The sequence below is a fragment of the Thalassophryne amazonica genome, chromosome 3 (assembly GCF_902500255.1).
Source record: "Thalassophryne amazonica chromosome 3, fThaAma1.1, whole genome shotgun sequence".
Taxonomy (NCBI): domain Eukaryota; kingdom Metazoa; phylum Chordata; class Actinopteri; order Batrachoidiformes; family Batrachoididae; genus Thalassophryne; species Thalassophryne amazonica.
Window position 1 is genome coordinate 5,744,124 of NC_047105.1, and position 24,613 is coordinate 5,768,736.

At 46.4% G+C, this 24,613-nt stretch overlaps 1 protein-coding gene across 1 annotated transcript in view; it reads left to right on the forward strand.

Annotated features, from left to right (window-relative positions):
• LOC117505501 (dynein heavy chain 12, axonemal-like) overlaps positions 1-24,613 on the forward strand; it is a 46,268-nt gene extending 21,655 nt beyond the window's left edge. The window contains exons 9-12 of the mRNA XM_034165183.1: positions 4,326-4,454; positions 21,193-21,321; positions 23,698-23,851; positions 23,928-24,613. Of these exons, the coding sequence (XP_034021074.1) occupies positions 4,326-4,454; positions 21,193-21,321; positions 23,698-23,851; positions 23,928-24,097 (582 nt within the window). The 3' untranslated portion in view covers positions 24,098-24,613. The remainder of the gene's footprint in view (positions 1-4,325; positions 4,455-21,192; positions 21,322-23,697; positions 23,852-23,927) is intronic.

A 24,613-nucleotide genomic window follows, 5' to 3' on the forward strand; every position in this document is an offset into this window, starting at 1 on the left:
ATAATTTGCCCAGAAGAGGGTTTGGGTTAGGGTCCCATGAGTGGTGTCTACTTCTGCAACCCTCCCATCCTGTGCACCGGCAACATTTCCTGTGTATTTGTTTTGTATATTTGTATTGTCAGTTGTGTCTGTAGCATGGCCCAAGCAGAGGGTCACCCCTTTGAGTCTGGTCTGCTTGAGCTTTCTTCCTCAGAGGGAGTTTTTTCTGACCGCTGTCGCTTGTGTTCTTGCTCTGGGGATTGGTAAGGTTAGACCTTACTTGTGTGAAGTGCCTTGAGGCAACTTTGTTGTGATTTGGTGCTATATAAATGAAAATAAATTGAAACTGAAGCTCCCACGTTGATGTTACATGATGTTACATGCCATCCATTTTCTTTCGCTTCATCCGAGGTTGGGTTGCGAGGCCAGCAGCTCAAGCAAAGCCGCCCAGACCTGCCGATCCACACACGCCTCCCCCAGCTCCTCCGGGGGAACCCCGAGGCATTCCCAAGCCAGCTGCGAGCCGTAGTCCCTCCAGCGTGTCCTGGGTCTTCCCTGGGGCCTCCTCCCGATGGGACGTGCCCCGAACACCTCTCCAGCAAGGTGTCCAGGGGGCATCAGAAAAAGATGCCCGAACCACCTCAGCTGGCTCCTTTCGACGTGGAGGAGCAGCAGCTCAACAGCGAGCTCCTCCCGAGTGACCGAGCTCCTCACCCTATCTCTAAGGGAGCGCCCAGCCACCCTGCAAAGGAAACTCATCTCTGCTCCAACATAGCTCCAGAGATGAGATTCTGTGGTTCCCAAATGGACCCCCTCTACACCCTGACTGCGTGTAGAAATTCTGTCCATAAAAGGTAATGAACAGAACCGGTGACAAAGGGCCAACGTGCACTGGAAACAGGCTTGACTTACTACCGGCAATGCGAACCAAGCTCCTGCTGTGGTCATACAGGGACCAGATAGCCCTTAGCAAAGGACCCCGGACCCCATACTCCCGGAGCACTCCCCACAGGGCGCCTTGAGGGACACGGTCGAACGCCTTCTCCAGATCCACAAAACACATGTGGACTAGTTGGGCAAACTCCCATGAACCCTCGAGCACCTGATGGAGGGTGTAGAGCTGGTCCAGTGTGCTGCGGCCAGGACAAAAACCACACTGCTCCTCCTGAATCCAAGGTTCGACTAGCGGTCGAATTCTCCTTTCTAGTACTCTGGAATAGACCTTACCGGGGATGCTGAGGAGTGTGATCCCCCTGTAGTTGGAACACACCCTCCGGTCCCCCTTCTTAAACAGAGGGACCACCACCCCGGTCTGCCAATCCAGAGGCACTGTCCCTGACCGCCACGCGATGTTCCAGAGATATGTCAACCAAGACAGTCCCACAACATCCAGAAACTTAAGGTACTCCGGACGGATTTCATCCACCCCAGGAGCATTGCCACCAAGGAGCTTTCTGACCACCTCTGTGACTTCGGCCTGGGTAATGGATGAGTCCGCCTCTGAGTCCCCCGACGTTGCTTCCTCTTCAGAAGACGTGACGGTGCGATTGAGGAGATCCTCGAAGTATTCCTTCCACCGCCTGACAACATCCTCAGTCAGGGTAAACGGCTCCCCACTGCACCGTAGACAGTGTTGGTGGAGAGCTGCTTCTGACTTCAGAGGCGTTGGACGGTTTGCCAGAATTTCTACGAGGCCGACCGATAGTCCTCCTCCATGGCCTCCCCGAACTCCTCCCAGACCCGAGTTTTTGCCTCTGCGACCACAGGCTGCAAAGCCCACAAGCGTGCTGCAGCCCGCTTGGCCTGCTGGTACCTGTCAGCTGCCTCTGGAGTCCCACCTGCCAACAAAGACAAGTAGGACTCCTTCAGCTTGACGACATCCCTTACTTCCGGCGTCCACCACCGGGTTCGGGGATTGCTGCCACGACAGGCACCAGAGACCCTGCGACCACAGCCACAAGTGGTCGCATTGACAATGGAGGTGGAGAACATGGTCCACTCGGACTGCATATCTCCAACCTGTCCCGGGATCTGGGAGAAACTCTCCTGGAGGTGAGAGTTATAGACCTTGCTGACAGAGGGTTCCGCCAGTCCTTCCCACCAGACCCTCATGATACGTTTGGGCCTGCCAGGTCTGACCAGCTTCCTCCCCTCCACAGTGGATCCAACTCACCACCAGGTGGTGATCGGTCAACAGCTCAGCCCCTCTCTTCACCTGAGTGTCCGAGACACGTAGCAGAAGGTCAGATGATACGACTACAAAGTCAATCATCGACCTCCGGCTCACGATGTCCTGGTGCCACATGCACTTCTGGACACCCTTGTGCTCAAACATGGTGTTCGTGATGGACAAACTGTGGCTAGCACAGACGTCCAACAACTGAACACCACTTGGGTTCAGATCGGGGAGGCCGTACTTCCCGATCACCCCCCTCCAGGTCTCACTGTCGCCACCCATGTGGGCGTTGAAGTCCACCAGGAGAACAATGGAGTCCCCAGTCGGAACACTATCTAGTATCCCTCCCAGGGACTCCAAGAAGGTCGGGTACTCTGCACTGCCTCTTGGCCCATAGGCTGAGACAACAGTGAGAGACCTGTCCCAGACCCTAAGGTGTAGGGACGCGACCCTCTCGTTCACCGGGGTGAACTCAAACACATGGTGACTGAGCTGGGGACCAATGCTACCCCAGCCCGCCGCCTCTCCGCATGATCAATGCCAGAAAAGTGGAGCGCCCAGCTCCTCTCCAGGAGTTGGGTACCAGAGCCCAAGCTGTGCATGGAGGTGAGCCAGACTATCACTAGTGGGTACCTCTCAACCTCCCGCACAATCTCAGCCCCCACCCCATTCCACGTCCTGACAGCCAGAGGCTGTGAGCACAGACCGGGCTGCCGGGCCACCTGCCCTTGACTGCCACCCAGTCCTCTCTGCATCCAACCCCCATGGACCCCTCTGCAGGTGGTGAACCCACAGGAGGGCGGGCCCACGTTGCTCTTTCGGGCTGGGCCCAGCGGGGCCCCGTGGGCTAAGGTCCGACCACCAGGCGCTCGCGCGTGAACCCCGGCTCCGGCTCCAGGGCGGGGCCCCGACTCTGCTGTACCGGGTGATGTCTCGGTCCTTGATTTCATTCTGGTCATGGGAGCTTCTGAACTGCTCTTAGTCTGACCCGTGTTTGCCATGGTAGACCCTACCAGGGGCACGAAGCCCCCGACAACATAGCTCCTAGGATCATCTAGGTACGCACACTCCCCCACCACGATAAGGTGGCAGTTCAAGGGGGAGTTGATGTTACATATGTAGCAAGATGAAGTCCGGATTGAAAAGACGTTCCCGCTACCTTGGGTAAGGGGAATTCCCCTTTGGCTGACCTGGTAGAGTTCTGGTCTTTACTGCGAGCAATCTGGGGTTTGATCCCACTGCCCTCCCGGCCACAAAGGTCCTACGGTCACAATTGCCATTGTCAGCAGGATGTAGGTAGTCACAGAACATGCTTAAATGGGACGAAGTCAAAAATGGTGAGAAGATATGTAGCAATATGAAGTCCGGATTGAAAAGACGTTCCCGCTAGCTTGGCTAACGAATTCCCCTTTGGTCTGGAGTTCTGGTCTTTAGTGTGAGCAGTCTGGGGTTCGATACCACAAAGGTCCTACGGTCACACATAATTTAAGAGTCCATTTATTATTCTGTAGTGTTGCTCCTTTATTGTTAAAGAAAAACATAAAAACTTTACATTGGAGCTAAAACTAACTGGGCTACTTCTGTGAAACCTTAAATGTGACACAGAATGTTGACTTTTTGTCCTTCAACTTTAACTAAATGTTAAAAAAAAAAAAACTCAATTGTTCAGAGAAGTCAGTTTAAATGACCATAACAGGATTTTTGTAGGTTTTGAGGTTTTTCTGAAATAAAATGATGGTTAAACATAACCTGCAACTGGAGACTCACAGATTCACAATCAAAGAAAAAAAAAGGACACCAGAAGTCATTAACTCAGAAATGTTTGCATTTTTACACCATTACTCAAAAGATTTTAGTTCATTACAGATTACAGTGGTTTTGTGAATAAAGCACATTTCTGTAACATTACGTTTCCCAGAAAAGAAGAGATGCTTTTTATTTCTGATCTGATAAAACATGAGACATCGTAGTGTTTGCATTTCTTCATTCAAGTGAGCAACGTGTTTGTTGACCGTTTGTTATTTATTAATAAAACAAACCTGAAGGCTGCCATTTTTTGCACTTTGTATAATGAACGCATGATTTCAAGTTCTGACTTCAACTTTGATGGGTGACATCCAATGCTCCAAAACAAACAATCTCAATTTTTAATACTGTGTCCTTCTTGAAGGTGGCGCTGCGCCTGGGCAACTATGAGTTGATCAACCTGCTGCTGAGGTTTGGCGCCAACGTCAACTATTACTCCAGAATCAACACAACACACTTCCCGTCTGCACTGCAATACGCGCTCAAAGATGAGGTAAACTGTTGTCATGGTAACGCAACAGTTTGTCACAAACCTTAACATTTAATTACACAAGCAAATTTAAAGATACAGTCTTCGACAAATTAAAAATATTTTTGGACAACATGTCCAGGTGATAATCGGCAGGTTTACTCTCCGGTGTCGCAGACCGAACGGTCCGCCCCTAAAAATCAGTCCGCCTTTTGCATCTGCGCATGCGTCATTTCGGACCACAGCCGCTCATTTGAGACGGAGTCTCTTCACGCAAAGCAGTCAAATGGATTAATGTGATTATTAACCATCAGATGATAAAGGTAAAACCTCTAAAATCATTCTAAAGTCAATTTTAAGCAGAAACTTGGCGAAATTCCGTAACACTTTGAAATGACTGACGCACAGTGAGCGTATCAGCTAGCAGCTCATTTAGCCACAGCGTTCTGATTGCTTTATCTGACTTTTATTATGAAATAATGCTGAATTTATGTGGAAATGATTGTTGTACAAAAGCTTTAGTTATCTGTCGTTGAGACAGATGATGACTGGAGGCAGTGTGAAGCAGAAACGAGGTTTTAATCCGTGAGCTGCACCTAATGACGCATGCGCACATGCAAAAGCCGGACCGATTTTTATGGGGGAACGTTCGGTCGGCGACACCCGGTCACATTAGCTACAAATGACAGAGACAAGCAGTTGCTTTTGTTTCTTCTTGTGTGTTCTCACAGCGCACACGCTATTGTCCGTAAGATGTTTGTAAATCACTTTAGAGGTGTTACAAAAAGAGTTTTTAGATTTAGAAGTGTTTATGTAGCGGCTTGCTCTGCATTGTGTTTTTGACAATGCTCCCCTCAGGATGCAAACTCACAACCTCCGGCATGTGAGGCGGATGCTCTGTGTCCAGAGAATTGTTTAGCCGTCAGGGGAGTGTGGCCTATTGATTACCACGTGCACAGCACCTCCTGCTGGCCTCCGTCTCATTTATTTCTCGCTTTTACAAAATATACGTGAAACATTAGATTTTTGAGTGGTCTGTGAGGCATTCATCCAGGCAAGGTAGCAATACTTCATGACACTCCTGACCTGGGTCTTGTAGATGTTGTCCCTGCCTTTGGCGTCAGGCTTGTTGGCTGGCTTCTGCAGTGCTCCAAGACGCTGTCCAGCACATTTGCAGATGTTTGACAGGTGGTTGGTCCATAGTAGTTTCTTGTCGATGCAGAGTCCCAGGATATCCATCTGCTGGGTGAGGTCAATTCTGGTTGTCCCAAAGAACAGATCTGGGCAGGATGGTGCCCCTCTTTCTGGACAGGACCATGGCCTTGCATTTGCTAGGCTCAAATATGACCCTCCAGATATCAGCCCACCTGCGGATGTTTTCCAGGTCCTTGTTTAGGTATGCAGCCACCTCAGGACCATTCAGTGATGTTACTGGGGCATAGATGGTGGAACTGTCTGCATAGAGAAAGATGTTATTTTCACATTGTTCCACAACATCATCTATGAAGATAGAGAATAATGGACCGAGAATGGATTCCTGGGGAACTGATGCATTGATTGGTTGAGGTGATGAGGACTGCCTGGAGAGCACAACTTGGATGGACCTTCCTTGGAGGTGTTTCCATAGCCAGTGATGTAATTGTCCAGTTATGCCCTTAGTTTAGCACAAAGGCCGTCGTGCCAGATGTGGTCGAATGTGCCTTTGATGTCTAGTGTGACAAAGTACACTTCTCCTTCTTTGTCCAGGATGTTGTTCCATGTCTAGGACAAAATTGTGTGGAGGTTGGCTGTGCTGTGGTTCGGTCTGAATCCATACTGTTTACTGTAGATGAGGTCATGGCGGAGGAGGTAGCCCTGGAGTTGTTTATAAACCAAGGATTCCATCACTTTGCTGACAACAGAGAGCAGCGATATGGGACGGTATTTAGTTAGGTCTGATTTTGAGTCCCTTTTGTGAATTGGGATCACTGTGGCAGTTTTCTGTTGTTTTGGGAACATGCCACCGGAGAAGAGGAGTTGGAAAAGACGACTGAGGACACTGGTCAGTTCTGCCGTGCACTCTCTGAGTACCCTTGTGGGTATTTCATCTGGTCCTGGTGCCTTTCCGGTGTCCAGGTTGTGCAGGACGTTCCTAACATCTTTGGGTTTGAAGTGCACATAGGCAAACAAAGATGTTGCTAATGAGCTTTCTTGCCGTGATGTGGGGGATACCCTGGTGTACAATGTACAAAGGATGTCTGTGGATCCACTTCTCCCTGAAAGTGAATTCGCTATGCCCCACCATTTCTTTGAGCTAACTGAGTTGTCTGAAAGATATTTCCTCAGTTTGTTGTTGTACTTTCTCTTTACTCGCTTTTCAGCTTGGTTGAAAGCTGCTCTTGCCTCAAGGAACCTTTGTTTCACAGCCGGGTCATTGGAGGACCGCAGCCTGTGTAGACCATGGGGCACAAGCTGTATCTCATAACTTCATGGTGACTCTCAAGAGGCAACTTAATTTCTTTTTAATTTCAGACAGAATGTCATTTTCAAGCAATTTTCAAAAAGTTCCCATGTCAGAAGTTGCTCTAAAGGTTTTAATTAGCCCTTTTTAATCATATCAATTGGGCTTAGTTTGAGACCGTTCTAATTACTGGGGAAAGCGGGGAGGATGATTTGAAAAATCTCCTGAGTTATTCCCTGACACCTGGGACTTTGTCCTTGGGAACTGGTAATGGGAAGCCAAATTGATGCATGAGTTGGAACAAGGGGCAGACTGTTGGTGGAGCAGATAATGTTCAATTCTGGAAACAAGCACCAAAAGTGCCACACGTACTCCTTAGACATTACTCTTTTGTAAAAGCATGTTAGCTACCTAAATTTTCAATAGGCAGCCAGGTAGGCGTCAATTGAAGAATCACACAGGGGTCAAATTTAAAAGTGCTCCGATCAAATATTGAAAGCTATAAAACATTATGTGTCTGATCACCAATATTCCAAAAATGTATAGTTTGGACTATCTATGACTGAATGTTATGGAGTAAAATCAAGGAGTTAAGTGCCGTATGACTGGGCCATAAAGTTGCTCCAATTTTGGTTAAAAAAAAAAAAAAAAGTGCAAATTATTGCTTGTGATAATAGAATTAATAGATGGAATCATTTAGATGGTGTTCAATGCTTGGTGTCCAAGGTAAAGGTCGAACAATGTCGATGTTCATTGGATTCTACGTATTGGAATGTTATGGCGTAAAATCAGCAAGAATGGTGACAAAGGTTGAATTTCAGTTTGTACAGGGGTCCAAAGTTAAAGTTGCAATAATTTTGGTAAAAAGTGATGCAAATTATTGGTTGAGGTAATAGGGTTTTTAAAAATAATAGTTTGTATGGAGCTAAATCAAGTTTTGTAATCTGAAAATAAAAAAAGATTGAAAAAATAAATTTTGAAACTGAAAATGCAATGCTTGTTCTTGAATTTTATAATCATTTAAAAAGTATTATCAAAATAAAAATGTGTAAGATACGTATATATTTTTCAATTTAAATAATTTTTTGATTCAGCTCTGTAATTTTTTTTTTATCAAATAATTTATTTTCATTCATATTTCTTTTTTTCACCTTCAGATCTTTTTTCACTTTCAGATATTATGTTTTCAGTTTCAAACTTTAGGCCCCGTTCTGGCATGGGAGGGCGTGGCTTCGATTGAGAGGGGCGTGGAATTGTGAGTGACAGGAGAGCAATCAGTCCTCACATGATGTTGCTTTCAGGAAATGTGGGTACTTTGATAGATAATGACTTAACATTTTCTCTCCACTGTGTTGTCTTGATACCTGTAAATAAAGTGATGCTAAAGATGTCTGTTACAAGTAATTCTAGACCACTCTTGGTCATTTTTTCATGTTTAAAAACTGGAAAATATGCAAGATTGTAAAGTTTAACACCTATACCTAAAAAACCGATGTGTCCCAAATCCACAGAAGACCGTGAACATAGCGCAGCACCGCCGCATAAAAATGATGCAGGTCGCTCATTTTACAGGCTGCAGTCGAGTGTTAAGAGCTTTCTAAGTGACACACAGAGAGACCTGGCTCAGCAGATCTGAAGGAAGCTTTAATATGAACAGAACCAAGCAGACCGCCGGTAAATCCAAATCCAAAGCCGCCCGGAAGAGTGCTCTGGCTACCAGCGGTGTGAAGAAACCTCGCCTTTACAGAACACCGGCACTGTGGCACTCCACTGCTACCAGAAATCGATCGAGCTGCTGATCCACAAGTTGCCCTTCCAGCGTGTCAAGGATTTTATATAGTTCATGCTTATATTATCATTTATTTCCTTTTATGACTACGTGTACTTTTCCTCTTTGTGAGAAGAGGATGATTTAAAAAGAAAAACTTGTTTGTCTGCATTCTTCATGATTAAGCAAACTGTTTTTCATTTTGCATAAATGCCTTATCCTGTTTTTGACAAGCCACAAGGCTCATGTTGCATGAATGGAAGGTTCCAGCCGCTGCCTTGCTTTGCTATCTCCCCCATGCAGACATGACTCGTGTAACCTCTCCATGACTGTCCTTGTTTGTTTTTTCTCATGTTGGTGAACTAAATAAAAAGCCGAGCCAGAGGAGGAGATTTTAGGAGAGCTTTGGAGCTGAGCACGTACAAGCTGCTACTGCCCGCTCCTACTCTCCTCCTCTGCGCAGAGCATAAAATATATTTGCATCTCTCTGACTGGTTTCTTTACAGTGTCTGTGCCTCTCATTTCTTTAAAACAGGGTGCAGACCCAACACCGCCTGGTGAGAGAAATCGCTCAGGACTTCAAGACCAACCTCCGCTTTCAGAGCTCCGTTGTGATGCTCTGCAGGAGGCTGGCGAGGCACCTGGTCGGCAGCTTGCGGATCAGCAGCTCGGTGGATTTCTGGTAGCGGCGGATCTCTCTCAGTGCCTCAGTGCTGGGCTTGTAACAGTGAGGCTTCTTCACACCGCCGGTAGCCGTAGCGCTCTTCCGGTGGCTTTGGATTTACGGGCTGTCAACTTTGTTACATCGTCAATAAATTCACTATCCAGTACAACATACGGATCCACTGAACCAACTGCTACACATCGATCACAATAAACAGCTTTATCTCGAGGGTTTAAAGCCTCATAATAAGCTTTCATTCTCTGTTTTCTTTCACGCGCCAGCCGGGTAGTAAATAAATGATGGAGACGGGAGCAGAGTCATTATCTATCAAAGTACCCACGTTTCTTAAAAGCAACATCATGTGAGCACTGATTGCTCTCCTGTCACTCACAATTCCACACCCTCTCAATCAAAGCCACACCCTCCCACGCCAGAACGGGGCCAAAAGTTTGAAACTGAAAAAACAAGATCTGAAAGTGAAAAAAAGAAATATGAATGAAAAAATTTTGATCAAAATAATTAGAGCTGAATCAAAAATGTATTTAAACTGAAAAATATGTATCTTACATTTATTTTTATTTTGATAATACTTTTTAAATTATTATAAAATTCAAGAACAAACATTGAATTTTCAGTTTCAAAATTTATTTTTTCAATCTTTTTATTTTCAGATTACAAAACTTTTGGCCTTGATTTAGCTCCATAAGTTTGCACCATGTATCATGCTTAGTTATCATGTTACAGGGTAACATATGTCACATGTCATAGAATCCAATGGACGTCGACCTTGTTTGACCTTTACCTTGGAGTCCAAGCATTGAATACCATCTAAATGATTCCATTTATTAATTCTATTAGCACAAGCAATAATTTGCATTTTTTTTTTTTTTTTACCAAAATTGGAGCAACTTTAACTTTTGACCCCTGTACAAACTGAAACTGACCTTTGTCACCATTTTTGCTGTTTTTACTCCATAAAATTCAGTCACAGATTGTTCAAACTATACCTTTTTGCAATATTTGTAATCAGGCAAATAATGTGATGTAGTTTTCAATATGATGAGAGCATTTTTAATTTTGACCCCTGTGTAATTCTTCATTTGACCCCTACCTGGCTGCCTATTGAAAAATTTAGGTGGCTAACGTGCTTTTACAAAAGAGAAATGTCTAAGGAGTATTTGTGCCAAATTTGGTGCTTGTTTCACTATTTCAAAAGATTCCAGGCAGTGTGGTCACAGTTTGATGCAGATGTGTGCCAGATTCTGGAGACCACAGCCAAGGGATAGGCGGACCGGCGAGTTGAGACTATGACAGCAATCATCGTCAGCTACGCAGCTGAGCGGTTTGGCCACACTGAGATCAGGAACTCCAAGACCAACTACACAATGAACTGTAGAGCCACCCAGATCCACAGATTGTGTCAAGAACTCAGAAGCCTCAGAAAACAGCACAAGGTTAGTAGCGAAGAGGATAAACAACCACTTGCTAAGCTTCATAACATCTTGAGGAAGAAGCTCATGTCACTGCGTCGGGCAGAGTGGCATCGAAGGCGGGGGCAGGAAAGAGCAAGGAAGCACACTGCGTTCATCGCCAACTCTTTTGCCTTCACCAAGAAGCTGCTAGGGGACAAGCGCAGCGGCTACCTTATGTGTTCACCTGAAGACACAAATGCCTGCATAACACCCTGAGCGGACCAGAGAGAGACCAGGAGCTTGGTCCACAGAGGGCTCTTATAAGCCCAACAGCCTCCAACAGTGGACTTTGTTATGAAAGAGCCCAGTTGGTCTGAGGTTAAGGAGGTTGTGAAGCGAGCCAGAACATCTTCAGCCCCAGGCCCCAATGGTGTTCCATACCTCGTGTACAAGCGGTGCCCTCAACTCCTTCGGCACCTTTGGACGATCTTGAGGGTGATCTGGCGTAGGGGAAAAGTAGCAGGTCCATGGAAATGTGCAGAGGGTGTGTGGCTCTCCAAGGAAGAGAACTCCAAGAACATCAGCCAGTTTAGAACCATCTCGCTGCTAAGTGTCGAAGGCAAGATCTTTTTCAGCATCCTGTCACGACGACTAACGGAGTTCCTTCTGAAGAACAGTTATATTGACACCTCTGTTCCAAAGGGTGGGATCCCTGGAGTGCCCGGCTGTTTGTAGCATACTGGTGTGGTGACACAACTCATCAGGGAGGCTCACGAAGGGAAAGGAGATCTCACTGTACTGTGGCTGGACATCGCCAATGCATATGGCTCCATACCTCACAAACTTGTTGAGCTCACCCTCCATCAACATCATGTTCCCAGTAAAATCACAGACCTTCTCCTGGATTATTACAACAATATCAGGCTAAGAGTCACTGCTGGGTCAGGTACATCAGACTGACATCGACTTGAGAAAGGAATAACAGGCTGCACCATCTCAGTCATACCTTTTGCCCTTGCCATAAACATGATAGTCAAGTCAGCAGAGGTGGAGTGCAGGGGACCCGTGACAAAATCAGGAGTTCGCCAGGCCCTATGAAAGCTTTTATGGACAATCTAACAGTCACCACCACATCTGTCCCAGGCAGTAAATGGATCTTCCAAGGCCTAGAGAAGCTCATCACCTGGGCAAGGATGAACTTTAAGACAGTAAAATCAAGGTCTCTTGTGCTCAAGAGGGGAAAAGTAGTGGACAAGTTCCACTTTGTGCTGTCTGGAGTCGCCATTCCATCCATCACAGAGCAACCAGTTAAAAGCCTTGGGAAGCACTTTGACTGCAGCCTCAAAGACTCTGTGTCTATCCAGAAAACCTGCAAAGAGCTTGATAACTGGTTGAGTCAGGTTGACAAGTCAGGCCTGCCAGGGAGATTTAAGGCTTGGATTTAACCAGCATTCCATCTTGCCCCAGATCCTATGGCCTTTGCTGGTGTACACAGTACCCAAAACAACAGTCGAGGCCATGGTGAGAAAGATCAGTAGCTACCTACGCAAATGGTTTGGTCTACCGTGCAGTTTGAGCAGCTTTGCCCTGTATGGTACAAGTAACATCCTGCACCTTCCATTCAGAAGGCTCACTGAAGAGTTCATGGTGTCCAGAACACGGGAAGTCCTGCAGTATAGGGAATCCAGGGATTCAAAGGTGGCAGCAGCTGGCATCCAGGTGCGTACAGGTAGGAAATAGAGGGCAGACAAAGCTTTGGAGGTGGCAGAGTCACGGCTGAGGCAGAAGGCACTGGTGGGGTCCTTAGCCATGGGGCGTGCAGGGATTAGCTACTTCCAAGTAACCAGGGTGGGCAAGGCCAAGAGTAAAGAGTGGTAGCATCTTGTTCAGGAGGAAGTGTGGGCAGGTGTGGAGGAAGAACGAGCTAGCAGGATGGTGGGAATGATGCAGCAAGGAGCTTGGACTAAATGGGAGAATGTCCTGCAACAAAAGATCACCTGGTCCAACATCTGGAAAGCACACTTCGGTGCATCAGGTTTTTAGTCCTGGCTGTTTATGACGTCCAACCAAGCCCAGCTAACCTCCATGTCTGGCACAAGGCAGAATCACCAGTCTGCCCCCAGTGTCTGGGACGGGGAAACCTGGAACACATCTTCAGCAGCTGCCCAAAGGCCCTTGGAGATGGGCGCTATCAGTGGCGCCATAACCAGGTGCTTAGGGCAGTTGCTGACAGCATAGCTACAGCCATCAACACCATGAAGGGCCACCACAAGCCGAAGACCATCAGGTTCCACAGAGCCGGAGAGAAGCCCAGGACTCAACCATGGTCGAAGTCTGGCCTCCTCACCTCTGCCACTAACTGGCAACTTGAAGTGGATTTGGGCAAACAGCTAAGTTCCCAGCCAGGATAACATCCACACAGCTCTAACCGGATGTGATCGTTGTGTCAGACTCAACCAAACAGCTGATCATTCTGGAGCTCACAGTGCCCTGGGAAGGCTGCATGGAAGAAGCCAATGAGAGGAAGCGTGCCAAGTACCAGAAGCTGGTGGATGAAAGCAGGAGGCAAGGTTTGAAGACGCGCTGCGAACCTTTAGAGATGGGTTGCCGAGGATTTGCAGGGCGGCCTCTCTGCAAAGTTCTCACCTTGCTGGGCCTCTCTGGTGAGGCAAAGAGGAAGGCCATTAGGTCTGCTACTGATGTCCCAGAGAAAGTCACAAGGTGGCTATGGATCAAGAGGGCAGAGGGCAGATCAGTAGGCAAACGTTGCTGGGACACAGGCCGGAGTCTGATCAACCCCTGTCGGGTTGCCTGGGTGAGGGTGTCTGATGCTGTAAGACCCGAAACACCCAGTGACCCTAGGTTACATCACTGATGATGTGTCCTAGCGCATCTACAAGATGTATCCTCGCTCTCTGTAAATATTCTGTTATCTGCTTCACTATGTGTGCCAGAGATGCTTGGGGTTCAACTGTGATGATTGATGCAATGGCTTTTGTTCAGCAAGCACAGAACACCCATGTCACATTTGGTCAGTTAGGAGACAAGCTTTTGCATGAATTAGTTGGTATGACCACAAACTTTGGATGCAGTAGGGTGAACTTTGCATGTGATCACGATCCATCACACAGCATTAAAAACTGAACGAGAACGCAGGGCAGTCAGTCAGTGGGGCTCAGGTAGTTAAACTCACGAGGCCTGAGCAGAAAACACCAAAGCAATTCAAGAAGTTCTTGACTGGGGGGGGGGGTCACGTAAGGAAAACCTGATTGAATTTTTGTGTGAACCTCAGGTTTTGGGTCATACTGCGTTGGTAATATCACACAGAGATCTGTGTCACTCAGTGTCTGTGGAGGTAGTTGTAAATGAAATTTCTGATCTTCTCTCTGACCACGAGGACGCCGACATAAGATTACTGTTGCCTGCGCGTCATACTGCCAGGTACAACGCAACAGCTGTGATCAAAAGTCCGGACACAGAAGTCTTTGTGCCTCACCAGCTCCTGAAATCCCAGCTGCTGACTTGCTCTTCCTCACTGGTTCTGGATATAACTGTTGAATCATCTGGATCTCCAAGCTTGCTGAAACACTTGGGAAAGAAAAATGCAGTGAGCACTTCTTAGCTTCCATACATTCACTGGATGTGACCCAGTGAGTGTCTCCAAAGGAAAGGGCAAAGTCAAACCCCTGGACTTACTCCTGAAGTCAGAGGACTTGCTGAGTTGGACTTCAGAATCTTTGCTGTCCACCACTGAGAGATTTGTTTGTCCAGAAGGAATGTTCAGATGTGAATGTTTCCAGGTAGAATTTGTTTCAACGTGTTCAACGTGTAGATCAGATTTTCAGTTGCAGGATTGTCTGCTGCATCATGTGAAAAAGGCCAAACGATCAAACAGCCAGTCATCGGAGGTCCCTTCTGCCTGGGGTGACCATATTTTGATTACCGAAAACCAGGACACTCTGACACAATGACATACTCAAATGACACTCAAACATTTTACCCAAAAATTCACCCTGGACAGGACGCCAGTCTATCACAGAGACACATTCACACCCGCACGCACACCTACAAACAGTTTAAAGTTTCCAGTCCATCTAACCTGCATGTCTTTGGATGTGGGAGGAAGCCGGAGCACCCGGAAGAAACCCACACAAACACCAGGAGAACATGCAAACTCCACACAGAAAGGCCACAGGTGGGGATCGAACCCATGACCTTCTCACTGTGAGGCAACAGTGCTAACCACTAATCCACCATGCTGCACTGTATCATAACAACTGATCAATATATTATGGAATAGGGAGGTAAAAGATTGCGTGCCCAATGATTTCGGGAGTTCCAGTCGATCACATGAAAAAAAAAATCTGTCACTGGACTCGAGAGGATTTAGTGCTACTATAACAGACTGATGCAGCAGGTGGCAGCAATGCACCAACAAGGATGCCGGCTGCCGTTAAACACCAGAGTAGAAGAAGAGCTCTTCTTCTATGGTGGATAAGAAAAATGATCATTTTCATCCTGTATTATTTTTTTCATTTATTCTAATGGCAAATCCATCTGTCTTATCTGCAGTGTAAATGTGGCTTTACTGAAGAAAGGGAAATTGGAGCGGCATTTCAGAGGATTCACAAGAAATACAACGCTAACTTCTAATGCTAACCCGGCTAAATCCCCTCTGCTCGCTCGAAAAGTCCAGGAATTGAAAAGTTGCGAGCAGCACAATGATTCACGATCCATAAATATGAAGAGTGATGAATGTGGTGGACAAGATTGCAGTGTTCTGTTTGGGCCAGGAGTCTGAGGACACATTTATTCTGTTCTGGAGGAGACACATCTGCTGCACACAGACATTAGGTGGCTCAGCAGAGGTAAATTTCTGGACGGCTGGACTGAAAGGCGCAAGAATAATGCAGGAGCCAAAAATATGGCAGGAGTGTGCAGGAGGCCTGAAAAAAAAAAAAAAAAAGCTGGTGTGTCGTGGTGGCTGCTGTATCAATTGCATTACGTTACTAAGCCATATATATTGATTTATAACACAAAACTGTCAAAAGGGGTAATAAATATAAGCGTAAAGATGATTGAATATATCATCAAAGCAGTAAATTGATCAGTCAGTGTGAACAGTGTGCAGACCACTGCTGCTGCGTTCATGTACCACCAGAAACAGCTTGTTTGCTTGGATTTTTTTATGTGGGGGAGGGTCTGCTTCACTTGGCTCAGGCACCTTATATAGGCCAGAATTAATCTTTTGTGTGGATACAGTGATTTTATATATACACTCAACAAAAATATAAACGCAACACTTTTGGTTTTGCTCCCATTTTGTATGAGATGAACTCAAAGATCTAAAACGTTTTCCACATACACAATATCACCATTTCCCTCAAATATTGTTCACAAACCAGTCTAAATCTGTGATAGTGAGCACTTCTCCTTTGCTGAGATAATCCATCCCACCTCACAGGTGTGCCATATCAAGATGCTGATTAGACACCATGATTAGTGCACAGGTGTGCCTTAGACTGCCCACAATAAAAGGCCACTCTGAAAGGTGCAGTTTTGTTTTATTGGGGGGGGGGGGGATACCAGTCAGTATCTGGTGTGACCACCATTTGCCTCATGCAGTGCAACACATCTCCTTCGCATAGAGTTGATCAGGTTGTCAATTGTGGCCTGTGGAATGTTGGTCCACTCCTCTTCAATGGCTGTGCGAAGTTGCTGGATATTGGCAGGAACTGGTACACGCTGTCATATACGCCAGTCCAGAGCATCCCAAACATGCTCAATGGGTGACATGTCCGGTGAGTATGCCGGCCATGCAAGAACTGGGACATTTTCAGCTTCCAAGAATTGTGTACAGATCCTTGCAACATGGGGCCGTGCATTATCCTGCTGCAACATGAGGTGATGTTCTTGGATGTATGGCACAACAATGGGCCTCAGGATCTCGTCACGGTATCTCTGTGCATTCAAAATGCCATCAATAAAATGCACCTGTGTTCTTCGTCCATAACAGACGCCTGCCCATACCATAACCCCACCGCCACCATGGGCCACTCGATCCACAACATTGACATCAGAAAACCGCTCACCCACACGACGCCACACACGCTGTCTGCCATCTGCCCTGAATAGTATGAACCGGGATTCATCCGTGAAGAGAACACCTCTCCAACGTGCCAAACGCCAGCGAATGTGAGCATTTGCCCACTCAAGTCGGTTACGACGACAAACTGGAGTCAGGTCGAGACCCCGATGAGGACGACGAGATGCAGATGAGCTTCCCTGAGACGGTTTCTGACAGTTTGTGCAGAAATTCTTTGGTTATGCAAACCGATTGTTTCAGCAGCTGTCCGAGTGGCTGGTCTCAGACGATCTTGGAGGTGAACATGCTGGATGTGGAGGTCCTGGGCTGGTGTGGTTACACGTGGTCTGCGGTTGTGAGGCTGGTTGGATGTACTGCCAAATTCTCTGAAACACCTTTGGAGACGGCTTATGGTAGAGAAATGAACATTCAATACACGAGCAACAGCTCTGGTTGACATTCCTGCTGTCAGCATGCCAATTGCACGCTCCCTCAAATCTTGCGACATCTGTGGCATTGTGCTGTGTGATAAAACTGCACCTTTCAGAGTGGCCTTTTATTGTGGGCAGTCTAAGGCACACCTGTGCACTAATTATGGTGTCTAATCAGCATCTTGGTATGGCACACCTGTGAGGTGGGATGGATTATCTCAGCAAAGGAGAAGTGCTCACTATCACAGATTTAGACTGGTTTGTGAACAATATTTGAGGGAAATGGTGATATTGTGTATGTGGAAAAAGTTTTAGATCTTTGAGTTCATCTCATACAAAATGGGAGCAAAACCAAAAGTGTTGCGTTTATATTTTTGTTGAGTGTATGTATATATATATATATATATATATATATATATATATATATACATACACACACACACACACACCTGCCACACACAACTGCTGAGTTTGAAACAACAAAAAAGTCCTGTATTTTCCAATGGTACCTGAACGCAGTAGCGTTCAGCGCCATGTTCACACAGACTGATCAATTTACTGCTCTGATTATATATTCAATCATCTTTACACTTACTCTTTTGACAGTTTTGTGTTATAAATCAATATATATGCCTTAGTAATGTAATGCAATTGATACAGCAGCCGCCACGACACACAAGCAGGTTTTTTTCAGAACTCCTGTACACTCCTGCGATCTTTCAGTCCAGCCCTTTCTGAAACGGTCTTCTGCCTTAAAGAATTTCTGAAACGTTAAAACCATGCTGAATATGCACAGAAAGCAAGTTTAAAAGCACATTACATGTGCTATCAAGCAGGTTGCAACAGTCTGACCTGCAGCACTTTCCACAGATGGACACAGAACTTAAGCACCAGGACACAGACTGGGTGGAGCTAAGAGTGCATGTTATGATGATCACGTGCAGAGCATCGTGTCAGAACTTGACAGGCACTTCAATGATTTTGCATCCAAAGAACCTGTTGTCAGTTTTCTCTGTTTTCCATTTGGGGAAAATATAGATGTGGACAATATACAATAATAAAAAATGCATAAAAAAAAGACAAAGAAAAAAAAAACAATCAACTTCCAGTCAAATTAATCATCACATCTAGTCAATCCATATACACAAAAAACTTGTGTGTAAATGATCAAAAAAATTAAACCCAGATTGCTAGCTATGTCAACAAATACTGTTTTAGAAGTCCTCCTAAGGTTGGGAACAACTTTTCCAACTTGAGGCCAGTCCTAGGCCAACTTGTGCTTATTCTTTTCCATTGTGCACATTTACTTCAATGATGCATCATTATTGTTAAAACCTGCCAGAAAATTGTGTTGTTGTATTGGTGTACAATATATTACATATATATTACCATATCACCCCAATAGAGCGCTTCGCTCTCAGACTGCAGGCTTACTTGTAGTTCCTAGGGTTTGTAAGAGTAGAATGGGAGGCAGAGCCTTCAGCTTTCAGGCTCCTCTCCTGTGGAACCAGCTCCCAATTCAGATCAGGGAGACAGACACCCTCTCTACTTTTAAGATTAGGCTTAAAACTTTCCTTTTTGCTAAAGCTTATAGTTAGGGCTGGATCAGGTGACCCTGAGCCACCCCTTAGTTATGCTGCTATAGACTTAGACTGCTGGGGGGTTCCCATGATGCACTGAGTGTTTCTTTCTCTTTTTGCTCTGTATGCACCACTCTGCATTTAATCATTAGTGATCGATCTCTGCTCCCCTCCACAGCATGTCTTTTTCCTGGTTCTCTCCCTCAGCCCCAACCAGTCCCAGCAGAAGACTGCCCCTCCCTGAGCCTGGTTCTGCTGGAGGTTTCTTCCTGTTAAAAGGGAGTTTCTCCTTCCCACTGTCGCCAAGTGCTTGCTCACAGGGGGTCGTTTTGACCGTTGGGGTTTTTCCGTAATTATTGTATGGCTTTGCCTTACAATATAAAACGCCTTGGGGCAACTGTTTGTTGTGATTTGGCGCTATATAAATAAAATTGATTGAATTGATTGATTGATATTGCGGCTACGCTGTGGCATTCCATATGGCTCGGTAGATCTCGATACACTGTCAACTTTAAAAGTAGATCTCGGTTCAAAAAAGGTTGGACACCCCTGCTTTAAATTGTCCATAGGTGTGTGTGTTTGTTTGTATGTGTCCCTGTGACAGACTGGTGTCCTGTCCTGGGTGAACCCCGCCTCATGCTCTATGACTGCGGGATAGACTCCAGGCCCCTGCGACCCTTGACTGGACTAAGCGGGTGAAGATGAGTGTGTGTGTTTGTGTGTGTACTAATTAAGGAGCAAGTATTTTTGTGGGAACTTTGCAGTTTCTGATAGTCCTGACTACTACAGATCAAAATCAAGTGGTATTCTCTTGCCCCTTGAAAGTCACCACAAACTCATAAATTAAGCCCCGGACAGATTTTGCCCCGTCGCCTAACGTTTTTTTTCATGGCTGCTTGAGCCAGCCTTTATCTCCAGACTTTCTTGTTGGGAATAAATGCTGCCATGGCGTCTTGCAGTATGGTGGTGAAGTTGGTGCAGATGGTTTCAGGATCTTCTTCCTTGAAGACCCTGGACCAGTTTATGGAGGTTAGCTACCCTTTCATTTCCAAGAAATGAGCCTTAACATATCTCCACACTCTCTGCTTGGATGGCTTGTCTCTGAAGACTGGAATTTGTAACTGTATGAGAACAGGGTCAGAGGAACCTATGTTTGCCAGGGTTGTTGTGGTTGCAGGCATGTCTGATAGAACTAGATCTAGAATGTTGCCCCCCCCTCGTTGGTTCACTGACAGTTTGATCCAGTCCTAGGTGGCTGGCAAGTTGCAGGGCTCTTCGTCCAGCAGTGTCTGTGATGTTGCTACTCAGCCACTCATGATGGTGTACATTAAAGTCGCCTATGAGCATTACAGACTGGGCTCCAAACTCATCCATCACTGAGAACGTGTTTATGTCAGAATACAAAGACATCACTGGAGGCACTTGTGGAGGGGTGTAAAAAGTTCCTATCAGAAGCATCCTGGTTTTCAGAGCAACAGTGAACCACATGAGCTCAAAATCATCAATGGTCTTTGAATGGATTGTGGTAGATGGAGATACCATCTAGACAGTAGACTGCTATGCCACCACCAGTTGTACCAGTGCGGTCTCTGTGATGATGAGTGAGTAGCCAGGGATCTGAACGGAGTCTGCCCCATCTGGAGTGGCGGAGTCGAAGAAGGTCTCTACTGCGATGACAGTGGAAGACTTCTTCACTGAGCAGCAGTTGGCAAGTTCCCCAATATTGGACCATAGTCCCCGGATGTTCACGTCGAGGATTGTCAGTTCGGTTTTGCTAACTCGTAGTCATGGTCGGTGCAAAGGTCGGCATTGGGTGGGCGCACCCGAGCAGTGCGGCAGGGATCAGTGCATACTAATCCAAAAGCATCATGCAAGTGCAGAGGACTCATAATGGATTGGGTTCCAGGAGAAATCACTCGGCCAAGGACCATGAACACACTATTAATGATCCCCACTACCCCGTTTATACAGAAATGAGCTAGTTTGGAGCGTTTTCCACCATCTAGTTGATGTCATTGTTGTCAGTTGAAATGAACAGCAAGTCATCGCTGTCGCTTGTCATTAGTGTGACTGTAGTGTTCTGAGTTGAGTGTGCACAAAGCAGATAAGTGAGGGAAGCCACCAAGACACCTCTGAAGGTGTTACAGGCTTCAGTGGCTGTGACTGGAGACTTCTGTATGATGGTGCACCAGTCAGTTTTGTTGTCACGCAGGATGCAGACAGACTTACATACATTTTTAAAAGTTTTTAAAAATAAGCCTATACGTATGTGGTTTTCTAATCATTTCAGTGTAATTGATCTCAAATTAAAGTTGACAGCTTGCATCAGAATTCCTAACGTTTTTCTTTTTTTGTTTTTTAAATGTGCTACGATGATGTCAGGTGGTGCTCCGGATGTTGTGTAACTACGGTTACGATGTGAAGCGCTGCTTTGACTGTCCCTACGGCAACGGCTCCCACATCCCTGACAACTATGAGGGTTGGACCAACACTGTGATCAAAGACACAATGGTAACAAATCTATGGGTGGGTGGGGTCTTCATGTGACATCACTATGCAGATACAATACTGTCAAATGATGGTTTCAGCAAACGTGATTTGTACAAAGGCCTCCTCCATATGTTCTTCCCAGGGCATAGTCAGTGCCTGCAAGACCACTTCTATCTTGTTTCTGACACCAGGATGTTGTCTAGACTTTGTGTGGAAATTGTAATGACTTCTGGGAATTTGAGGTGCTTCCTACTTTTTCCCTTCGTTCAGTCGTGTGCCGTGTGACTGGGCCATTAGGTCGACTTGCAGCTCCCAACCCCGTGCTGTTGGCAGGAAACCCCCCCCCCCCCCCCCCCCCCCCATTACTGTGGTGGAACATCACATCACTTTGTGCGAGATTGACCCACAGACATTTACAAGATCCAGTCACAGAATTGTGAGATGTCTTTTGCCGTCTCGTGCCTCCCGGAGCAGCTGGGTGACCACCTCTGTGAGTTGTACGCAGGCCGACACACTTTGGAGCTTCCTCCTTTGAATCCAGACACCTTCTGTGTATCCTCATTATTGGGAAACCCTCCCCCTGCTCCAGATGACCTTCCATAATGGTTTTTTAAAAGTCTGGGACATCTCTTGTTTAGGACACATGATTCTCCACTGGAACCAGCAGCTGTGCATGTTCTTGTGGCTCTGATGACCTCTTCTACCTCCTTCAGGGTGGGTTTCTACATGCTGAGGTTGGCTCTGGCAGAATTATCAATCAAGGTCCTTCTCCTTTGGACTTTGGTCACTGTAGGTGGTACTGAGGTAATCATCTACCTCCTCTTGTGTGCAAACAAGCTGGACACTTCATTTCTGCCAAAGGATCTTCCTGGTGACTCCAAAGGGACTTGCACTGACGACACCTCCTGGCTCTCTCTCTCTCTGCACCTATGCAACTTAGCATGTTTCAGAGCGGTGAGCTCTTCCCTCACAATGTTCCAAACCTTCACAGACTAGCCTTTTTCTCCTCCCTTTCCTGCTTGTCGTGGCATCCTCACACTCTAAGCTCCTGCCAAAACTGGTTGATCTTCACCTTTAGTCGATCTGTGGCTCCTTCATGCCGAACCTCCTCGTCAACGTAGTGCCACACGCTTTCTTTCTTGGGAGCAGGCCATGTGACCCGGTGACGTTCTGATTCCCTGGGGTGAGGCTAATGGTGTGCTGGGGGGTGTCCTTGCCAATATTTGGTGAATTCTGGTCCATCTCCTTCTCACCAGCTGCTGGACCTGCACATGGCACCATTTACTTCCCCTTTGGGCATTTCATCTAGGCCTGGTCAATCTTCAGGCCACACAAAGTCGCTGCATCATTAGTCCAGGTTGTTGCCTGTTGGGGTTCATCGTCCATCCAGGGCACCCCTGAGGGGAGATCTCAGTGGGACTTATCGTAGCATGTTTGGGTTCAGTGGAGGTGATGGCTGAGTGGTTAAGTGCTGCAAATCAGAGGATTCTCGGTTCAAAACCCAGCCAGACTGGAACATCACTAAGGGCCCTTGGGCAAGGTCGTTATTCCTGGTGTGCAGTGAGCACCTTGTGCAGCAGCACCCCAACATCGGTGTGTGAGTGTGAGGCATAACTGTAAAGTGCTCTATAAATGCAGTCCAGTGTGTAGATCGGGGTGTGAACACTGACTGACCTGGTCATGGTCTTTCCACTCATCCAGCCTGTTCCAGGAGGTCACTGGTAGTCAGATAATTGATGTGACTTCAACACATCACATCATCATTGATGTAATCTATTGTCATCAGGTGTTTTGGATCTTTCAGCCCTCACCTGTGCGAACCAGCTGGAGGTGATCAGTTCCCAACTTGTGTCCAAGTAGTTCACATCATCCATGGACTTCCACACTTGATCCATAGCTACTGTGATGCTCCTCAGCAGCTGTCCTGCATGCTTCCTCTGCCAGCCTCTCAGAGTCCTCCTCTCCATGTTCCTCCCAGAGGGAAGTCAATTCCAGCAGGACCACCTTTCTTCTTGTTTCTGACATCAGGACCATGTCTGGTCTGAGTGTGCTCAGTAGCTCCCAGCTGGATGTGCGCACTGCCGTAGCATCTCCTCGGCCACGATGAAGGTGTTACTGGTTGCTGTGACCTGCTGATGAACTCTGCTGTAGTCTTCAGCACCTGGACACAGTGTCAGTGATGCTGGAGCTTTTCCGGGGCTTTCAGGATGGTCCACTGACCTGTTTTAATATTACACAAAACACAGCAATCAAGTAACTCAGAAATGAACCATATTGATAATTCGTGCATCAATAAATGAATGAATTCAACATTAAAAAGTACAACCCACCCCCATCAGATGTTCAGCCTCAACAGGTGAAATTTGCTTCTTTACATCTTCTTCTCGGTCAATGCAGTTTTGTGAGGTGATCTCCGTCTCCTGGCTGAAGCCGCTCTCAGGTCATGTAGTCCGTGTCCTCTTGGACTATGTGGATCATGTGGCTTTGTGCTCCAAGCTGAAGGCAGCGTTGATGGAGCAGCAGGAGTGGCCCGACATCTGCAGGCTGCAGGGTAATGACCCAAACGCCTGACATTTAGTTGCTGAGATGAACACAAAGGTTCTGAGGTTCTTCTTCTTGGTCTGCAGAGAACACTCGCTGTCTGCAGCATCTCTGTCGTCTGCAGATCCGCCGCTGCCTCGGCCGCCTTCGCCTCCGATCTCCGGTCTTCATGAGCTTCTTGCGGTTGCCAGGACGATTGAAGGACTACATCCTCTACAAGGAGTACAACCTGTACCAATGTTCAGAACAAGACTGAGTCTTCAGATTCCTCCATGAACACAAATTAATCTTTCAGGACTGAAACTACTCCAAAAAGCAGATTATATCAAACAAAATTCACCATTTTTAGTGTCAAACACAGAAAAAAAAAAAAAAATTATCTTGGGGTGATCCATGAACACATATAGAGGTTGGAACCGCATTACTGCAAACGGTTTACAGAAAAGTGATCCTGGAACAGATGGCTTTAAAATCTGAGTCAGATATGCATTTTGTTTTATTTTTTTATTTTTATTAATATGTCATTGCTTTTCTTCAAGGTTTGTCTGTTTGCCCCTCCTCCTCCTTTACAGAACTCGGCTTCACTTCATTTGAGATCGTTTTGCATAAACAAGTGGAACCGAAATTATTTTCAAAATAATTAAAACTTGAGCTACTAAAACTATACCGGTGTCGCTGACTGAACGGTCCCTCCTAAAAAAATCAGTCCCCCTCTGCCTTCACTGCGCATGCGTCATCAGCCGCGGTTCACTGATTATCACCTCGTTTCTGC